The sequence below is a fragment of the Alligator mississippiensis genome, chromosome 14 (assembly GCF_030867095.1).
Source record: "Alligator mississippiensis isolate rAllMis1 chromosome 14, rAllMis1, whole genome shotgun sequence".
NCBI lineage: Eukaryota > Metazoa > Chordata > Crocodylia > Alligatoridae > Alligator > Alligator mississippiensis.
In genome coordinates, this window is record NC_081837.1 from 14,649,328 (window position 1) to 14,671,121 (window position 21,794).

At 46.8% G+C, this 21,794-nt stretch overlaps 1 protein-coding gene across 2 annotated transcripts in view; it reads left to right on the forward strand.

Moving 5' to 3' along the window:
- The window catches only part of ATP2A3 (ATPase sarcoplasmic/endoplasmic reticulum Ca2+ transporting 3), a 148,600-nt gene that overhangs the window by 103,685 nt on the left and 23,121 nt on the right, over positions 1–21,794 (forward strand). For both annotated transcript variants that reach the window (XM_006272254.4, XM_019493449.2), the window contains exons 9-14: positions 4,802–4,890; positions 11,625–11,727; positions 14,056–14,187; positions 16,629–16,754; positions 20,304–20,522; positions 21,332–21,667. In XM_006272254.4, the coding sequence (XP_006272316.2) occupies positions 4,802–4,890; positions 11,625–11,727; positions 14,056–14,187; positions 16,629–16,754; positions 20,304–20,522; positions 21,332–21,667 (1,005 nt within the window). The remainder of the gene's footprint in view (positions 1–4,801; positions 4,891–11,624; positions 11,728–14,055; positions 14,188–16,628; positions 16,755–20,303; positions 20,523–21,331; positions 21,668–21,794) is intronic.

The window sequence follows — 21,794 nt, forward strand, 5'->3', positions numbered from 1 at the left end:
GGAACAAGAGATACTCTAACAATAAGGTTTCCTATTCCAAGCTTGCTCTAACTTACCCATAACGGGCACCAGGGTCGCCAGTTAAACTGAGCCAGTGCATCAACAGGAAATAAAACATGACTTCACACTCAGAAGAGCCACAAGTCTTGTGTAAACTGAGGAAGTGAGCCAGCAGAAAACTGACCGAGCCAGCAAGGTCTATTCCTCAAGAGAGAGTGTTTCTAGAAAGAAATTCAAATGTGATAAAATTGAAGGAAAATATGCCAGTTTGGAACGCAAAATCCATTCCTTCCACCTGTGGCGCCCCTGAGCCATCCACTCCCTGGCCTCTGAAGCAGAGTTGCATACCTTTCTTCTGCAGGGCAGTAAGAGCTTGGCACAACTCAAATCCTAGAGTGAGTTTTTAGGGCGGGCAGCATTGTTGCTACCTACAAACTGCCTACTTTTAACAAGAAACCAATGAACTATGATGGGCATGGAAAGCCCTCTGTGCCACTTGCAAAACTCCCATTGAAATAAGTAGGTTTTTCTGTCTTGAGAGATCTATAGGTGGCCCCGATTTTCAGCTTGAACTACCTCTACTTCCAGCTTTGAAGAGATTCAGATCCCGAACTTTTGGCTTAGACCTATTCCTAAACAGAAAAGCTGATGCAGCCTTAACCTATGTAGTCATATGTGCCGGGGGGATGGGGAGGTGCTAAGGAGAGGATCATATTTTGCACTTGTAGCCGTCGGTATCTTTTGAGCGATGTGATGGCTCCAGCACCATCCTTCATTCCCCACTTTGGATCATGGGGCTATATTCTTTTTGTCAAACATCCCTTTGCTTTATTTTCTGAGTGGATAAGTTGTTAAAATTAACATAGGAAAACAGTAGAAACACATGAAAAATATGAGGTGGACTGGGGTGGGTGGGAGCACCTTAAATTTGGAAGCATGTGTGATTGCAGTGCATAGTTATGTCTCTTAAAGGTGGCAGACACCCACTGGCAAAGACAACCTGCGAAGCATGCGAGAGGACAGTTGTCAAGGTAACTTGCATTGTGTGACTATGTAGAGATACCGCCGTAAACAGACTTACAAAACTAATGGAAGGTGACAGTGCCTCTAACGGGCATGTTACTGCTGACATGGGTGTTAGTGATGGAATGACAAAAGGGGACGAAAACTGTCACGTGCATCATAGGGACCGTCCTCCAGAGGCAGAGCCCTCCACATGTGTTTGCAATATGTTTTGGCCGGTGGAAACATTTGTTTCATTCATCAGCATGAATTTACTGCTGGTGAAAGGTGCTGGATGGGTTGCCCTGGAACTTGAAGTCCTTGATTACATGATGTATAACACAGATATTGGCCATGTTAGGGTCTCCTGTGTTCAAGGAATGGAGTGAGCTGATGCAAGCTGAAAAGGCCAAACCAGCGTTTCTCCATCAATTTGCTGCAGTATTTAAGCTTTCACTTGCGGGGGGGGAGGAGGAATCTAGCCTTAGCTAAAATTTCCAAGGGGAGCTGAAAAAGTGGAGTCTTCCTGAGTCTGCAGGACATTTCATCTCAAAGGGATGTTAACTCCCAGCCCTGACATGAGCATGCTGTTGTCATCAGTTATCGTATAGCTGAGCCGAGCAAGAGGACCTGCCTGACTTTTCTCCCCCATCTACCTGAAGTTCAGTGGGGCTACAGCAGGGGTGGGCAATTATTTCAGGCGGAGGGCTGCTTACCCAGTTTTGGCAGGCTGTAGAGGGCCTCATGGGTAGCCCCGCCCCTTGACAGGAGCCCCACCCCCTGGTCACCATCTTGGGACCAATCTCCCAGGGCCAGCACTGGTGGGGCCTGAAGCAGGACGCAGGCTGGCAGGGGTCTGTGGAGCCGGTGCACCAGCAGGGAGAGGGGGGAGCTGGCCCGGCTCCATAGAGCCCCTGCTGGCCAGGACCCTGGACTCCTGCTGCCCTGCTCTGGGCCCTGCCAGTGCTGGCCCCGGGACACCAGTGCGGGCCCCGTGCTCCCGTTGTCTCCCTGCCCACTCACTCCCAGTCCCCGCAGACCCGCAGTACAGGCAGGGGCCAGTGCACAGCCCCGACCCCCTGCTCACCGGGAGGGAAGAAGCTGGTGCTGAGCATGGGGAAAAGCGGCCCCTTGCCTGCCCCATGGCCAGCACTCCCTGCTGCAGGCTCTTCTAGTCCACGCGGGGCTGTCTGGAGCAGGCATAGGCAGCCCCAGTTGGGCTGCGAGCGACTGCAGCATGGGGCACTGGGCACGGGGTGAGGGAGGCACCCCGCCCCCTGCTCAGCTTTTCCCTGGGCCACATTTCCCCAGGGCTCCTCCCCTGCCTGGGGTCCTCCCTTGTCCCCCCCTTCCCATTTACCTGCGGTTCCAGGTTCCAGCTTGGGACAACTGCATGGTCCCAGGCCAGAAGCCCCTGGTGGGGCTTCCAGCTGGGGGGGGGCGGGGCCGGGTGGGCCCTGCTGCTGTGAGAGCCTGCCGGTCTTCCCCTGGGTCCTACTGCCCTTGGTTCCTGTCATTTTTTACAGGAACTAAGGGCAGAAAAATATTAATTTTCTAAATTTTTTAGGGGCCACACAGGCCGGATAGAATGGCCTCACGAGCCGGATCTGGCCCATGGGGACTGTATTTTGCCCACCCCTGGGCTACAATGTGTGGGGTCATGACAGCTAAGTCCCTAGGTATCTTGCACTGTATTAAGAAGTGAGGTTATCTTGGTTGCTTTATAATACAGGCTGCAGACTTGATACATGCTTGGAAATGCTATCTAGTTTCACTGTAACTGAGGTGCCTCTGTATCCTCTGATGAAATGATGAAGTTTTGTAACTTTTTGCTAAAGCATTTCTCAGTAATTTCATCACACGGTCTGTCCGGGCCTCCCAGGACACCAGTGCGGTGTCCACAACAGGGTTGCATTTTAAGAGCTATGTTTGCCTACCCCTTTTCTGCAGTGGTATACTCCCATCCTGGTCCCACCTGTTACTGTCCCACACAGTGCTACTCAGCATATCCTATCCACCTTATCCAGGCCCTGTGGGGTCAGTCCAGAGTCCATTTAAATCTACTGGAATCTTTCTGTTGATCTTAAAAGGCTTGGGTGAAACCCACAGTGAATAACATGTCTAAGTTGGGAGCCCTTTTCCACAGCCTGTGGAGTTGTAGTAGTTTATTTAACAGAGTGCAGAAGAAAATGGTCGCTTGTTCATTCTCAGTAGTCCTGCACATAGAGTAATCCTGTTAAAAAGCTAATTATTTTGTGGCCCTGCCTAGAATGTGAAAATGTCACTGCCTACACATGTGCACCATCACCCATACTTTACATGGCCTTGCAATGCACTGAAGTTTTCTCTCGGGTTTATATAGTTGTTAAAAGGTGCTTAGCCATTTTCACTGCGTTTTAAGAAGTCTGGATGTCCACAGTTGTGCAGATCACTTTAGACTTGACTTTTTCAAATGTGGTCCACTGAGCACTTGCATGTGCTTCATGAAGAATTGGCTGGTCCTGTGTAATGCCTCCTTGCTTCCACATGTCATGTTGCCTTAAGATAGCTAAAAACATATTGCTGCTATTATCTGTTTTGCAGCCGCCTGGTAGGATGGGGGCTTCCGCTCTCTGAAGAACTTAGATGCAGTAAGAGCAGGAACCTTTGTGGGTCTGGGCCAAAGTCCTTGAAAGCAAGAACTGTCATTTACCATAAGTTTACACTGTAACTTGCCCGACTGTGCTGTGATCTGATCATCCTCTAGATGTTACTACGCTATAATTGTTAAGAATAAATAGAGCAATATGAAAAATGAGAATCAAACTATCTCAGCTTAATTAATATCTGCTTCTCTCCTTGGTGGAGGATTTTCCCCCATCTGAGCTCTTGGTGGTTGTTACCAGCAGGTGGTGGTGTTCCCCACCAGTGCCAAAATCATCAGACCTCTTGCCATTAAGTTGCTCTTTCTGTTGGCTTTAATATACATCCTAAATAATCAAGGGACTGCGGGCATCAGCAAATCATCTTGCGTGATTGTGTAAGGTGGAACGGGTGTCACCAGTCTTGAAGCCATTGCTCCTGCTGGTGCTTTTGAGAAGCAGGCAGGCAGGGAGAGTGGAGGACACGGAAAGGCGAGGGATTTTTGCTGTTGCTACAGCAGGGAGGGAGAAGTTGGAAGGAGCCTGAAAGACAAATGTTACTAAAAATAAAATGTGTGGGCCTCGTACAACTCCCTGGTGTTTTATTAACTGAGCTGTCACATTCGTGCAGCGCACTGTTGAGCCGTAATCCCTGTTAATTAGTGGCGCAGGCTGATGGCCGAGAGCTCGCTGGAAAAGGGCAGCATGGGGGGCTCATTACCACAGCTGTTTCCTGTGATGGTTTTTGCCCCTTCTGTGACGGCTGCTTCATGCAGCTTGCTTGGGGCTGCGTGTTTTCCAAAGCGGCTTGGAGAAGTTGTGCGCCAGACCAGAAACCATAGCCCTCTCCTCCCCCACTCCAAGAAAAATATAGACAGCTCCTTAGAAACTGGCTCTGCATCTCCCCTCAGATGGAAAAAAGCTAGAAGAGGTGATCATAAAAATAGTAGGGGGTGGCTGGAAGAATTTAGGAGCTGCCAGACACTGAGTAGGTGCATCTCAGCACCTTAAGGAAAATGTTGAACGCGCACAGTGCTAGGAGGTTACTGGCCAGAGGTGGGTATTGTCCCTCTGCGCTCGGCAGAGTTGGCTAGGCAATAACGTGAAACCCAACAGCTGGTTGCGGGCTGGGACTCTGGCACCTAAGGTTCCTAATTGTGTGTTTCTCATTCTTGCAGATGTTTGTTGTTGAGAAGATTGAGGGCATCCACTGCAGCCTGCATGAATTCAGTATCACAGGATCCACCTATGCCCCAGAAGGGCAGATGTGAGTACCAGCACCGGGAAGGGGCAGAGCTCGGTTGGGCTGCACAGAGCTGTTAGCAGTGTCCTGGGTGGTTGGCCCCAGGTATTTTCTGTTGAATTGGTTTTCTTCATGTGAAGAGTCCTCCAGGCACAAGTGGAATGTGCTGATTTCATTCGACTGAAGTGAAAATGTGGCCTTGAAGTCAGATAAATGAGAAGGGTGAGCTGGTGGCTGATTAACTGGCCTGGGACCTGGGAAACTTGCCTTCAGTCCCCAGTTCTGCCACTCACTCGCTGCATTTTGGGCAAATCACTTATCTCCCTGTGCCTCTGTTCCCCATCTGTAAAATAAGGGTAATGCCTATTTATTTCTCCAGTCTCCTAACTCTTGCCTAATTAGATTATAAGATGTTTTGGGTCAAGGACTCGCTCTTCCAGAGTGTGTGCAGCACTGAACTCAGTGGGACTGCAACCTCAGTTGGGGCCTCTAAACACTACCATAACTAATAATAAAATGACTTAACTGATGACCCATAGAGGTTAGCATAGCTGGAAACATGAAGTGGTAAGGAAATAATTTAATGATAAATGAGCTTTTTGTAGTGTGTGGGATTCTATTATTGTTCTAAATTTCTGAGGCTAACAAATTTACAGTAACAGTCCATCACTGCTGCTCTCATCAGTACATGGGGCAAAGTGAAAAACACAGCATATGTTTGGTTTGGGGACAGCATGGCCTAAGAGCAGACTGATTATCAGCAGCCTGCATTCCCTTTTTGAGTACGTATGTTGTGATATGTGGTTAAAGGTCATAAATCCCCAGAGATGCTTGCAAAATGCAAAAATCTAGGTGCTGTCAGGAAAGGACACTCGAGAGGGCATTGTATGGGCTCCCAGAGAATGTTAATTTAGACCAGCATTGACGTCAAAGGGATTTAACATGTGCTTAGAGGTAAACACAGGCTTTACTGAATCATGGCCTAAGAGTGAAGTTACTGGAGTCTTCACGATGCATTTTATAATTGAGTTTGGAAGGGGTCATTTTTTTTCCTCGGTACTTAAATTTATTTCTCATGTCCTGGGGAGAGAGAACTGGCAGATGTGTATGCGTTTGTGCCAAAAACATTTTTAGATGCTGCTTCTCTAAGAAGCTCCAAATCCTCCTCTGCAACACTCTTGCAGCTTTATGTAGAAGCATGCTCAGTAGATGAAACTCCTTTGTCTTCGTCATCATTGACCGTGTGGTCTAAAGGACAGTTCAGCATCATCGAGTTGTAGACTATTTAGCGTTTTCCAGGGTGCACCATGAGGAGGCAGCCTACATTACACCCCTTGCTTTGTGATCATTGTATCATCATAAGCTTAAAAAAAATGAGATCAAACTAGTTATCCCTACATCTTTGCCCCAACTTATTTTCTCCTTTGAACATGACATTATTAGGTTCCTCAGTGTTGCAGTCGTCTGCATGCGAGCGTGCTGTAATTGCCCACTTCCTGAGATGGTACCAATAAGTTCTGTATATTGGGTGGAATTTACCCCAGTGCAGTAAACCAGCTACAGTCAGATGAGCCCCCTGTTAGTGGCCTAGGTGGACATAAGGAATTGGATTGATATGAGTTTCACTGATGAGATCTAACAGTAATCACCAGTCATTAAGTCTAATAAGGTTCCATGAGGAATCTTGCTTGTACTGAGGGGGGGGGGGGGGGGGGGGGGGGGGGGGGGCTATGAAGAGTTGCAGCATGGAGGTGAAAGCAGCTTTTGTCTCAGAGTCGTAACACCTGATTGATCAGTGTTGTTGCTTGCATCTGCCTGCTATGCATGGTGCATGTCGTGCTGTGGGAAGTGAGTCGTCTTGCATTTCATCACATCGGGCAGCATCATGTGGCCTGACTGGCCTAATCTGTCACCAAGCGAGACAGATTCATGATGCAGGCTTCAGTGGCAACATGTTCCTAAATTTATTTAAGCGGTGTTAAATGGATTCATATACATTCTTTGCCTGCATCCTTAAGCCGGGCATATTCAACTGCTTGGAGGATAAGGCCAAATGAAAATGTTATCTTGTTGGTAGCTTAGGTTCAGCAGGGGAGGGTAATACCCCATGTTCTGGGAGGGGAACTTGCACAGAGTTCACCAGACTCCCAGTAGACCTGTCCTACTGCAGCTTGTTTAGTGTAAAACCTGAGCTGGGCTTCCTAAGGAAATCTCTTTCTTGGACCTAATCTGGAGGGGATGCCCAAGTGTGTTTGGGAACCTACTCGCTCCTTAGGGAAGGCATTTGGTGTATTTGGGGGCAGTCTGCATTAAATGAGAAGTGGGTGAAGCAGGAGATAAATTTAGGAACTTAGGAAAGGCACAGAGGTGGTTAAAGTACCAGAGTGGGAACCAGATGTTCCGTCCTGGGGAATTTTACTCCACAACCACAAGCAAGTCGCCTTAAACTGTCTTTTTCCCTTCTCTGTAAAATGACTATAACTCATTCTAGGCTGGCAGGTTGAGTTCATTAATATCTATAAAGCAACCAAGATTCTTGGATTGAAATCTTCATGAAAAAATGATCCAGGGCCTCATCTGGTACAAATCAGTGTAACTTGATGAACTTCAAAGAGGCTGTGCTGATGATGCCCCCTGAGAGCCTGATCTTGCATAGCTATTAACCTCTTAAATTGCAAGACCTATTTTAGGTTTCAGGGACCTGGCCATGCCCAGACCCTCTAATGGGAAGCAGCCCTTTGGGGTGAATGCTATCTTTTGTTTTTGTCTTTTTTTAGCACTTTCTTCCCAGCTTGTTTTTGCTGTGAGTTGGGGAACACCCCCCCCCTCCCCCCCGTTCCATTAATAAAATCTTAATTTAATGCACAAAATCCACCTCTTCCCTCCTTGCACTGTCTGGAATTGAATCCTTTGAGTATCAGCTTTCTAACCAAACACAGGGTTGGTGCTGTGAGGTTTTCTCTTGTTGTGTGTGCCATGCTGATTATATGATTTTGTGGATGTTCTGTGTGTTGTCTACAGAAACATGACGATCTCTTCCGTAGCTCCTAAAAATACTTCCAAAATGTTGTTCTAAATCTTTCTGTTGCTAAAATGACTCTTGGATTCCAATCTTCAACCTGTTCATAATGACTTTCTTTAGAGATGGACCACTCTGGTCTTTCCTGTGTCAGGACAATCGGACACATAGGCCTGAATCTTCTCTCCAGTCAGTCTTAAATGCCTGCAGCTCTTCAGAAGAGAAAAAAAATCAGTGAAAAGGTTTAGTTTGCCATATATATTCCATAGTAAGAAGCAACTTAGAAGGATGTAAGGTAATTCACTTTTTGCATGGGTAGCCATCTGTTCTATCTACATTTGGTAAGATAAATGTAGATAAATCCAAGTGCATTTTTATTAGATTACTTTACAAGTGTTCATAAAACTTTAGCACATCAACCCACTTCACTCTGTGCAGGAGAAAACAAGTATTAATTATTTGTATTCTAGTAGTCTCTAAAGGCCCTAGCTGAGGCTAGAGCCTTATCAGCACTGATTGCTGTGGATATACAACTAGAGACAGTCCCTATCCCAAAGAGCTTGCAATCTAAGCAGGCAGGAGAATTGGAGAAAGGAAGCCTGACAGATGGGGAGCATATAAAGGCACAGAGTAAGTGTCTTGCCCAAAGTCCACAGGGAATCTGTGGCAGAGCCAGGATCTAAACCCAGCTCTCTTGAGCCCAAGCCCTTAATCAGCCTTCCTCCCACATAAGGGAGCAATCAATCCTGCTTCTAAGAACGTGGTTTCCTACCAGGAGCTTCCATGATGTACAGAAGTTTTTGTGAGAAGTAAAAACAAGAGCTGAAGTCATTTGGGAAAATGTTTAATCGCTGTCTGAGGACGAGTTGCTGTGGTGGGTTTCAGATCGAGTACTTTTAGACATGCATGTATTTTTGAGTTTGGAGTTCACTTGTTTAATTCCCACGGCTGTTCTCGCTTATTCGTCACAAAGAACCTTACAAAGGAGAGCGAGTATCCTCATTGTACAAATGGTGAAACAGGGAGGCAGAGAGGGCACGTGGCCTGTCCTAGGTGTATCAGCAAGTCTGCTGCAATATGACTGTTTGAATTTTAAATTGTCTTCAACTGTTTAAGAAATCTTTTAAGCCTCAACAAGTCCCGTCTTGTCCTGTCGTGCTCCCCATTCACTTCTTAAAACCTTATGAGATTAGGGCAGTCCCTCATCCATCTGACTGGGAATCGCAGCCTCTGGCCAGTCTGCGGACGGTGTCTAAACCGCATATCTTTTTGTCACTATGCAAACAGATTCTTCAAACTTTCTTGGCTCTTTCCTGCTTTCCACTCTTGAGCTCTAACAAGGGCTCCAGCATGTTCTTTCCATTGGGAAGAAGCAGTGGAATAAACTGATACTAATGAATATCTGACAAATTATTTTTCCAGCTAAGGGATGACCAGCTGAGCTTACACAGCCCTAACCTGCAGTTACCTCTGCTCGAGTTAGAATCACTTGCCTGTTCCCCCTGAAGACTGTCTCTGTCCTTTAATCATAATGCAGCAGCTTGGCTCAAATGAGAAGTGGCGTTTGGTTCCTTAAATGGTAATTGTTCAGGGCCATAACGAATGTATTTCTGTTGTTGCATTTGACTCTTGCTCCTGGTCATTGGCTATTAAATACCGTGAAGAAATTTAGGGTCCTAATAGTCGCTCTGTTCCTTGTTTCCCAATAGGGAGCATCTGCAAGCTCTTTCCTTCCGATGCAAGCTTGCTGCCCCACACAGAATGAATTGGTTCTCTCTCTAGATCCCACCTAATAGTACTTCTCCCCCACAAAATGATAACTAGCTGGAATCCTTGCTGATCATCTCATCACATAAACTTGGATTAACATTGGATCTAACAGAATGAGTCTTTTGCAGCGCCTTTCAGTGATTGATTTTTAGAATATTCTGACTATTAATGAACTATACTTCGTGACAGTTGTTTTGTGATAGCTGCTATTTGGCTCCATTTTATGGAGGAGGGAATAGACACAAATGGATGATCTGTCTAAGGTTTTGTGGCAAGTCAGTCGCAACAAAGAAGTAAGGACAGTGCTGCTCGTGACAGGTTTTTTAAAAAAAAAAAGAGGGGGGGAAATAAAAATGGGATACAATGCTATCTACCTGTCAAACAGGAGACCAGCTCTTCACCACAGGTTCTCTGAAGACAATAAGGAGTCTCCGGTATAGGTGAGATCACCCTGAAGATCTGTCTGACTGACGGAGACTGGCATTTCTGCAGCGATCAGTTGGAGAAAAGACACGAAGGAGTGTTTGCTCTGTTACTTTCCTGCTTTTTTCCCTTCTTCGTTTGAGTTGGCAAAACCAGCCTGCTGCATCTATTTTAATAGAAACATTATCTTATTTTCCGCAAGATCTTGTATCATCTCCGTGCGGTCAGATTTTTCTGTTTGCACCAAGATCCAAGGCCCCGTGTTGATGGGAGGTGCACATACACCTCTCAAGGGACAGTTGTACCCTGATCTGCTTAAGTAGATATGACAATACAGGAGGGGAAGAAAGACATGGGGACAGGAGATCACCCATTCAAGTTGACACAGCATGCAAATGGCAGAACTAAGAACAGAATAGAGGTGTCCTCCTGTCTGCCAGTCTCCTGTCCTGCTCAGTAGACCGTGTTACCTCTCCTCATGAACGCTTGGCACCAGCTGTCTGGGTGCAGGTTGAACTCTAATATGTTTGGCCACGTTCTGCCCATTTAAACTTGCTCTGCTTCATGAAGTTCTGCACTTCCCATCTCAAACAGCTGGGTAGTACAGTTATGTCTGGATAAAGCGCCACAGCTGCTCTTCAGGAATGCATAAGGTTGCTCCTGTATATGGAATTTGTGAACCACAAGGGGCTCTTTTGGTATACCAGACATCCTACAAATTCAAGTTATAATTAGGATGCAAAGCTGTTTGGATGGAACGTAAGAATATTTAACTCTCCACACATTCTGATTATAAAACCCTTCCCACACCACACCCTTAATGTAGTTTGGAGCCCTTGGTGTTTCTTTAATTAGCCAAAATGCTGCTGCATTGCAGCTGCATCTAGGCAAAGCCATTTATTAATGTCCCATCAAAGGGTACAGTTTGTTTCTTGCTTAGGAACAGCTAATTGAGAGCAGTCTTGATACTTGTCATCGGTCCTTAAATGTTTCTCCGTGCACTGTTCTGCTGTAGGGAACTTGAGAAATTGCTTGGGGTTGGAATGGGAGGACTTTCTTTTCAGTCTTGGGCTCTGCTGCATACATGCAGAAACCTTAAAACTCCTTGACAATGTCCCTAATCTTGTTTTCTGCTGCCTTTACCTTGTCTTTCTCCAACTCTCCATTTTAGCACCAACCTTTTCATTTTTTCTAATCTAGGTCTGGTCCAAAGCCCACTGGAATCAGTGGAAAAGACTAAACAAAAACCAGGTGGTTTAGGGCCTTCGTTGTAACCTTCATTGGTCCCCTTTTGTAGCGGATCATATGGGGAATCCATTTGGCTGTGGCCTGCTCCCGTTTTTCAGCGGTATGGCACAAATTCCCCTTGATCGCACCTATACCTTTGCGGTAAAATCAGGAAGATCCCAGCCCTGTGCTTTAGCTTTGTAACTGCCAGTCCCCTGTTGCAGGCTCTGCGTTTTCACAGCATTGCCCATCTCAAGTGTTACTGTAACTTGTTAAATTGTGAGGATACTGTTATTATAGTGGTTTGTTTTAATTGCAGCCTGAAGGATGAAAAACCTGTTCGTTGTGGCCAGTATGACGGTCTGGTGGAATTAGCCACTATCTGCGCTCTCTGCAATGACTCCTCTTTGGATTATAATGAGGTGAGTGGGCTGGATCGTTATCATATTTGTTGTACCAACTGAACTTAGAAAAACTGTAAGCTGTTCCTTACAGCACAGCCCAACAACATGCTCCATCCCCAGCGTAAAACAGATCATAGAGCAGTGGCATGGACTAGTTATTTTTGAGCCCATAGCTACTTTGTGTACTTATAAAAGTGCTTGGGAGGTGCTTTAATTAAAGGGCCCAGAGCATTGCATGTCTCAATGTCCCCGCACTGAAAAATGTCAGTGGAGGTGCTTTAACTAAAGCTCGTCGGATGGTGATACATATGACTCTGGAGTCTGCTGGAGTGTGGTAATTGCCACGCTTCAGCAGACTCGATTGATTGAGTCCGCTCTGACGCACTGTAACTACAGCGTGTCCGAGCAGCCTCGGTGTATGTGGATAGGTGCCCTTTGTGCCCATTGCTTATCAGTAGGGACGTACCGAAATCATGGCAGAAGTGTGCTGCACAGCGGCACCTTAAATCTTGGAATTTTTCCCGGCTTGTCAGTAACAAGCAGCGAGGCCGTGGGGCCCTTGGGCCAATTGGTAGCAAAAACTGTGCCATATTTTAAATCACGGTTTTCACCTCCCCGCTGATCAAGAGTGAGCGGCGAGGCCCCTCTGCCGATCAGTAGCAGGGGAACGCCTGAGGACAAATTCCAGTATTAAAGGAGCCGCCATGCAGCACACTTCTGCCACAATTTTGGTAGGTCCTTACTTACTTGGTTGGGTTGGCATGGGTCAAAATGTTAATGTAGAATGTGTCACATCTTGTATCTCATTTATAGTCTTATAAAGGCACTGAGCACAGACAGGCTTCTCTGTGCTGTACAGGTATTCCTTTTAGCATCGAGATGGACTGCAGAAGAGTGGTTTTTTTTTATGGATGCAGATTGCTCCTGCATCTTTATACCTTCCTTTGAATCCATGCATAATTATAGGTACAAATCAGAGGCGGAGAATTATCCCTGTGACAGATTTGAGGGCACAGGTTCTTCAGACACAAATTGAGCTGTGTTTGTGCTTGAAAATTATTCCCTGGGATTGTACTCGTGACCCTTACAGAAAAGTTTTTGTGGTGCAGACAATACAGCAGGGTATTCTGAGCTTGAGCAGTAGTTTAGCTTGTTTAGTACGGTCTTCAGCATTTAACACAGTCTCTTGATGTGGCTGCAGCATTGCCTTAGAGCAGGGGCGGGCAATTATTTCGACTTGAGGGCCGGTCAGTGAGTTGTGGTGAGCTGTTGAGGGCTGCATATGGTGGGATATGCATGGGAGCCCCCCATGCACCCTGCAGTGCCTCCCCACCACTGCCAACAGCACTTTGCACCAGCACGCCCCATACCTGCTCTGTACTACCCGGCCATGGTGTGTCCTGCTGCCCCCTGGGCACACAGCAGGGCTGGGGTGACTCCTTTTGGCTGCCACGAATGGCCCTAGCCCTGCAGGAACCCGCACGGACAGCCCCAGCCCGGCGTGCCCCACAGCTGCTCTTGGCTTCCCGTCCAGGCTCAGCAGCGGCAGCAGCAGTGGCCGACGGGCAGAAACTGTTGCTCAGCACGGAGGAAAAGCAGCACTTTCCTCTTGCTGCTGCTGGGCAGGTCTTGGTGCAACCGCCTGGAGCCTGCACTGTGCTGGGCTGCCCTGCGTCACTGCTGCCTGGGCTGCTCTGCACTGTCACCACTGCCCCACTGGGCAGTCTGGAGGCAGCGGAGCAGCCTGGTGTGGCGTGGACTCCAGGCAGCCGCACCAAGAACTGCCCGGCAGTGGCGAGGGGAATGAGCCACATTTCCCCCATGCCAACAACAGTTTCTGCCCAGCAGCCACCACTGCTGACCCTGAATGGTTGAATCTGGAGTAGGCATGAGGCATGCCAGGCTGGGGCATGCGGGTCCCTGCCGGTACTGTGGGGTGACAGCTGGAAGGAGCTGCTGCTGCCTGGGCTGCCTAGGAAGGCAGTTTAGCTGCAGAGCTGCCCCAGCCTTGCTGCATGCCCAGGGGGCTGCAAGATGTGCAACAGCAGGACCAAGGGACCCACTGTGGGCTGTTTTTTGCCCACCCCTGCCTTGGAGTGAAAATGATGCTCTTGGAACCTGACAAATGATAAGGTAAATAACAGTAGAGCAGGTGTCATGTTGTAGCTGTGATGGTCCAGAAATTTCTGGACCGTTGTGACTGCAACATCAGTCTTATGCTATCGTAACATGGAAGGTATTGGAGTAAATAACATAATTCTCAAGTTTAGGACACTAAGGGTATGAAGCTCACCATTTTCTTTGAAATTTGAAATTGAAAGTTTGTGTTCCTTTCTTTCTGGTCAGTCAAAGAAAGTCTATGAGAAAGTGGGAGAAGCAACTGAAACAGCCCTGACCTGCCTGGTGGAAAAGATGAATGTCTTCAACACTGATATCAGCAACCTCTCTAAGGTGGAAAGAGCCAACGCCTGCAATTCTGTAAGTAGCATGAATGGACACTCTGTGTGGTTTTTTTTAGGGCTGGGGTAAGGAAAGGATGAAATAAGTTTGAAAAGTTGCTTAGATCCATACAGTAATTATTCTCCCAGAGTTACTGCTGTAGATGGGATCATGTTTTCTGACCCCCTGGGCCCTTAGGGGAAGTGGAATCCCAACATGTTAAGAAAACCTCTAGTCGTTCTGGATGTCAAAATGTGACTAGTACTTGCTTGCTAGAAAGTGCTGAAGCAACTATCCACCTACCAGATGTCCCAGATTGACCTGCTAGTTACTCCTGAAAATAGTGTCTTAGGCTGTACAGTAGAACTGAGCTTTGCAAAGACATCAAGGGCATTTAGATGCCTTGATTCCCCCAAATTTTAGATTTGTAGAATATAAGGCAAGAAGGGACCACCTTGATCATCTAGGCTAGGGTTCCTACAGACATTCAGGGCCCCACTCTAACTCATGGCACTTTACATAAAGTGCCATGAATTAGAGACTCCCTGCTTCCCCCACGTGCAATTTATGTTCACCTGTGGGCCGGGGTAGGCTGGAGCCTGTCTGCACCAGCTCTGGCCAGCAAGCGGGGGCACTCCAGCAGCCTCCAAGGAAGCTGCTGAACTGCCCCTCTCCCTAGCCCCTCACCCCCTCCAGCTCCAGGGCTGTCAGTGGGGAGGGAAGAGGTGGGGAGGGAGCAGCCAGCACAGTGCTGCCAACTTCTCCCTTTCCTTTCACGTCCTTGCCTTGTTGACAGCCCCATCCCCATACAAAAAAATTAATGCTGGAGGGAACACAAGTTCTCTAAGGCACCCTGCTTTAGAGCACCTTAATCTAGTTACTTCACTTTACAAGGGTTAATTTTTCACGTGATTGGCCATTTTAAAAGCACTTTGCAGCCAGACTTTGTGTTAGTCGTGACTGTAGGGTACTTTCAGGGGCCCAGTCATGCAAAAAATGTCACCTGTGTAAGCACTTCTAATTTAACCACCTGTATAAGAGATGCTATCGGACTTCCCTCAGTTAATTCCTGTTTGAACTAGAGCATCTCTTTGAGAGAAAATTTCAGACCTAATTGGACAATTCCTACAGTGGAAGTTATTTCTGCTGGCTAATGATGCTCACTGTCAACAGTTAATGCCTTTGTTTTAAGATTGAATTTGCCTAGCTTCAGTTTCCACCTATTGACTCTTGTTTGCCATCAGAATTGGAGAGCCCTCTATGGTCAAACTCCTGTTCTTCATGTAGGTACAGAGGGACTGTGGTCAAGTCACCTTTCACTCTGTTTGGATAAGTTAAATAGATAAACAACCTTAAGTCTCTCATTAGACATGCTTTCCAGTCCAATTCATTCTCTTGGCTTATTTCTTGCAAGGTGCTACTGGTCTGAATGACTTTAATTGCTAAGCAGACACAGGCTGCATGCCAAGTTTTCAGGACAGTGGCAAAACCTGTCCTTCACTAAGCCTAATTGGAAAATGTGTAGCCCAAGGCATCTGCAGAGATGTGTGGTATGCGATGGGAGGGGAAAAAAAGTATTTAAGAGCCTAACTCAGAACCTATTGACATCAGTGAATAGAACTGGGGGCTTCAGTGTGTTTGGATCAAGCCCTAGCTATCATGATTGTATTGTACAGTGTAAATGGGAGAACACTATTCTTCCCATGCCCCCCAGTACTATGGTAGCTGCAGTTGGACAGAGTAATGTTTTGGAAGGACTTAAACACCACTGCTTTTTTTTTCTTTCTGAATGGCCCAGCCTTACAATCTGTAGGAGCCTGTGACATAAATAAAATGGGCTCTTTGGGATTTCAGACTCATTGGCACATAGAACCAGGTATTAAATACAAGCCAGTGGACCATAGCTGGTGTGGTGATCTGGGCTAGTGTGCACACACACAAGTGCACATGCGTGTTGAGCTACTGTCGCCATAATAGCAGAAGCTGAAAAACTGATCTTGGCAATAACGGTCTGGCTTGAAATTTAAGGTATTTGTTGTATCCGCCAGTTCATACCGGAGCTGGTGGAATGTTTTGAAATGCAGGGGCTGGTCCTGCTGAGGACTGAGTCTGTCTTAGTGTGGGAAGTAGTTTTAAAAGATGAGAGTTGATGGCCCATCTGTTTGTTTGCTACTAATTACTGAGTAGGTTCCTGTGCCATTGGATCTTGAGCATAAAGGTGAAAGCACCTGGATGCAGTTTCAGCTTGCAGGTTGCTAAAATTAGCTCAAAGTGAAAGTCCCCTTTGTTTTCCTTATTGTCACTATTACAGAACCACACCAGCTTCTGCATTTATTCCGCCCCCACCCCCCCGTTCATACAACATGTTGACTAATCAGGCCAGTTGCGTGAAATCAAGAGGGCTATTGCTAGTCTCTTCATCCCCATTTTGATAAAGGTAACTGCTCCTCACAGCACTCCGCATGTCTCTCTCTCTACAGGTAATCAAGCAGCTGATGAAGAAAGAATACACCCTGGAGTTTTCCCGCGATCGCAAGTCCATGTCCGTCTATTGCACACCTGTCAGTTCTGGCCACAACTCTACTGGCAGCAAGATGTTTGTCAAGGTAATGGGGACAGACTGCCTCACCCAAAGCAGGAAGCTTCATAAGGGAGTTTGATTATTTTACATACTGAGCAAGGGAGGCAAGGAGCTAGCATCCTCCCTGGGACACTATCGTGATGATATTTGAAGTGTCCCCATCCTGACTGAGAAAGCTAATATTATACTTAGTAATAACATTCTTCTTTCCATGCCTCTTTATGCAGCTGAAAGCAAGATATGGCCTTTAATATACTCAGAGAGTAGCAATAACACTCGTCTCTGAGAGAAATTGCAACTTCATTTCTTTCAATACTGGTGTTTCCTAAATGGCTGCTGTGTGTGTGTGTGCATGCACATATGTTTGGTCTTCAAATGGAAGATACACTACACTGAGAGTTACTGAGGTCTTAATGGACTTCAGGACATCCTTGGGAGCGGAGTTCCCCACAAGTGCAGTATAAATGGACTGCATCCAAATACCTTAATGGCAGTCAGCTTGCTGACAGGAAGGAAAGACATGCATTGGCTAAGAAAAGGCAGGTAAAAAGTCCCACTATTCCAGTAGTCTCCCAGTCCCATTGGAGAATACAGGTGCCTACCATTAAGGGCTCCTGGTTTGACCTCACTAGCTGGGATCACAAGGCAACTTTGGTGTAATTATCACCTCTCTTGTTTTCAAGGAAAGCAATTGTATGCAGACATGGGCTTTCTCATGTAGCTGGCACTGTCCATGAACTTTCAGTGCACATCACCTCCACTCCTGTACATACCACTTCAGTTGCCTTCCATATTCATTGCCTTTTCCCTTTTTGTTCACTACTTGATGAATCTAGGCAAAGTCTCCATGCTGGGAGCAATTGAATTGCCTATATCACACAGCTTTGTTCTCAAGCTGCTTTCTGCTTCCCTTCATGGATCTCTCTTGATTTGAAAGTTGTTGGCAGCTAATGTAGAGAATCTCTGTCAGGCTCTGCTGTCTCCAGCTGCAACACCTTGCTGGTTCTCCCCTTCTCTCTGTTAATCTGCCATCTTTCACAGTCAGTTTACTACCCTGTTATTCCCTTTAAATTCTTCACACTCTAACAGATTTAGCTTGACAAATGGCCAACTAGGAAATGGAGGTCTTGTCTCCCAAGCCAACACTAACAGCTGGGCTTTCCTTCCTTTATTTTCTTCTGCCCCTTGTCAGTTCCTTCAGCAGGTGTTGATGAGCCATTGCTATGGCAGCACCGTTTTGTAGGTAGTTTTCCTGGCAGGTCTGGTCCTTGAGGTTTTCAAGTCACCAGGGAAAGCAGGAGGGAGAGAGGTGATTCATGATTGACTTAATCATTAAAGAGTCTTTGAGTGCAGATTGAGTCGTAGGTGCATCCCCTGTGGATCAGGAGTAAGAGTGACTTCATAGACCATGAGAACGTCAGGATTTCTGTGTGGTGGTTGCTGGGGGACCATAGGTCTCTACAAACTGGTATCAGAACGGGAGAGGCAACCTGGCCCATTGAGAGGAAGGGTTTGGGTTCTGTGCCCCCCGCTCTGCCACAGACCTGTAGTATGAGCTTGGACAAGTCATTTGGTCTCTCTTTGCCTCTAATTTATAGACAGACATTTGCAAGTAAAGACAGGAACTGTATCTCACTATAAATATAGAAAGCACCTAGTACCTGGGGGGGCGTGTACTGGAGGCTGCTGGATCCCATGAAAAAAAATTATATATTTTTTTTTAAAGTATTTTCAAACAGCTTTCTCCTTTGCTCGCTTCAGAGTCCTGAGTTTGGGACTCGGCAACAGCAGATGATTTCCAAAACAGCCTAAGCAGTGCAGAGAGCTCAAAAGAGAAGTTCTCAGTGGGAAGTTTGAATTCATTATCTGTGACATCAATGGGGAAAAGAGGTGAACCTATGAGAAATGAAGTCAAACTCTCTGTTCATATAACACCACTGCAGCCAATGCAGTGGCAGCAGCAGATAATTTGCCCCATTGCATTTACTGGTTGGGCCTAGTTGCCATTCAAAAGATTGTTCAACATTTCAGTACACTTTTTTTCAGGCTTTTTTTCTTTAATGCATCCATGGAAGTCAAGAGATGCTCTAGGACTATTCTTACTTTGGACTTGTGGAAGATTTCCTCTTGTTTTTCCTACTGGGGGTTCATTTGGGTACATTCTGTCTTCCTGGTCCATCAGGATCACAAGCATCTTGGTTGTGGCTCTGTAGGTTTGGCTTTAACCCGCAGGGCCTGATTTATGAAAGCGTACTCATTGGATGGAAAGCAGTGTCATTTTTACAGTACATTTTACTGTAGCTTAAGAGGAACTATGAAGGTCTACCTTACAGTGCTCACTGAAACGAGGGGGCATGGTCACGGGTGCACAAGTGACTTAGTAACACAAGTCTCTTAAGAATCCAGTGGAGAGCATCCTCCTTGGTCATTGAGACACTTGTGAGCACCCAAGTGCCAGAGTCCATATTTCCATCCACTTCTCAACTTAGTACTATGGTAGGGGTCAAGTGTTTGTGAAGATATGTAAGTGTTAAATGGGGCTGATTTCCCTCCCTGCCCCTTGAAACTGGATTACTCAGTCTAGTCACCTAAACGGAGTTCATCGTACCAGCCATCCATTCTCTGTGCACATTCCTCAGGTGCTGAACTGGAAGCATTTAGTGACCAGCTTTTCTTTAAAAACTAGTGGGATAATGCCACCTAGAGGAAACAAAGGTATTAAGAAAACTGAATTGCAAGTGCCAGCATGGTAGGAATAGCTTCAGGAAAGCTACGCTTGGGGGTTTGCTACATACGGTAAATGTTTTCCTCTTTCCCAAAACATTCAGTGGTCCAGTGCTCACTGCTTGCAATGAGAACAGTATGCCATTAATAGCTCGGCTGATTTAAAATGTGCTACAGCTGATCGCTAGGAGAATTTTCACTCAGTAGTGCTTTGCTCAAGACTTGTCATGAAAGGCTCTCTGTAATGAAGACATCCATGTGGGGATCATTCCTGATTAAAATTTAGTGCAGAACTGTCCAACTTTTGGCTAGTTGGGGGCTTCATGCTGTGGGGGCCATGCGCTGCGTGGGCAGGTGGCCCCTATGGCTCTTCCCCTACCACTTAAGCAGCCAGACTTCCCCCTCCTGGCTGCATGCACCACATGAGCTGTCCCCTCTCCTCCACTGCACATGCAATACCTTCCTCCCTTCTTCCCACTGCATGCACAGCAGTGGCAGCTCAGCACTGCCCTGCCCTGCCCCAGCCACATGAACCATGCAGGCAGTCCCCCTGCCCTTTCCCGTTGCGCCATGCACACCACCTGTTGCAGACAGCCATCCTTTGCCACATGCTCAGCTTGGGCACTCCAGTCCCCATCTAGCTGCCAGGGCAGGGGGAGTAGAGGATTCATTCCAGCTGGACAAGAGCCAACGGGCCACATACAGCTTGCAGGCCACTAGTTGGACAGTCCTAATTTGGTGGATTAAGCTAATTCTGCTTTTCCAGAACAGAAGTACACAGGTCTGCCTGTTTTGTTCTGTCCTCTGAATGAGTTCCTCTGTGTAGACAACCACCTTTTCTTCTTCACAGGGAGCCCCTGAAAGTGTGATCGAACGCTGCAACTATGTCCGCATTGGCACCAACCGGGTTCCTCTCGCACCTTCTACCAAGGAGAAGATATTATCCAGAATCCGGGAGTGGGGAACGGGCATTGATACCCTGCGCTGCCTTGCTTTGGCCACCCGGGACAGTCCTATTAAGAAAGAGGATATACAGTTGGATGACTCCACCAAATTCATCAATTATGAGGTAAGGGAGGATTAAAAGTGACCACATGAGGTAGGGCCTGGGAAACACGTAGTAGGCACCTGCTGGGTTTCCTCTTTCAGGTGTCCTTTCAGAGCAGTTTCTTAAGAAGCGGAAGAAGGATGATGTCCAGCCCCATATAAAAGGTTTAACTCCAAGCTTGGGAATCATTTTCTTCACATCTTATGTGATTTACTGTGCTTTCTCATTTACATCCATGTCCCTCCTAAGAACAGACCATGCTGACTGCAACTACATTTTTTTTCCCCTGCTGGGTCTTCACCCTAATTTCCAAATGCCCCAGTGGAAATTTGAGCCCAAGCTGCCAGCAATGACAGTATGACAGATATTAGTTGCAATGCTTAGACTTGTGTTCAGCAAAGCACCTAGGTGTGTGCTAAATTTTCAGTAAGCACCTGGGCCCTTTGTGCCCCTAGGAGGTGATCAGGTGGTATGGTGAAGAGCACAGCATAGGAACCTGAACAGAATGTATTAAACCTGGAATTAGTAGAAACTAGCTGAACTATGCAGTCGAGGTTTGCACAATGGGTAACAAATCTGGAGTATAACTGAGCTATTTTAAATTAGACACAATACATGTTAGGGTCTGTGTATGCGCCTGTTGGAGTTGGTAGGAGTTTTCCCATTGACTTTGCTTGGAACTGGATCAGGCCCTTAGCAAAACTTACCAGCCTCCTAGACTTAACCTTTTAAAGGGTGAATTAAAGGCAGAAAGAGCAAATAAGGGTCCATTCCCATAGAGAGGAGGGGGCATGTGAAAGTTCATGTGTGTCTGTTTCTCTTGCCCTCAGACTAACCTAACCTTTGTGGGCTGTGTGGGGATGCTGGACCCTCCCCGCAAGGAGGTGACTTCATCCATTGAGATGTGCAGAAAAGCTGGCATCCGAGTCATCATGATCACAGGGGACAACAAGGGGACAGCTGTGGCCATCTGCCGGAGAATCGGGATCTTCTCAGAGACTGAGGATGTGACTGATAAGGCCTACACTGGAAGGGAGTTTGACGATCTTTCCCTAGAGGCTCAGCGTGAGGCCTGCTATTCAGCTCGCTGCTTTGCTCGAGTCGAACCTGCTCATAAGTCCAAGATAATTGAATACCTGCAGTCTTTCGATGAGATTACAGCTATGGTGAGTCCTACCTGGAGTGTCTCTACTGGGTTGGCTCTTGTTGGTCATTTATAGGTGTCATTTAGGAACAGAATGCCATCCCTCTTGGCTACAGCAGAGACTGCAAGGTGAAGTGGTCTAGATCATA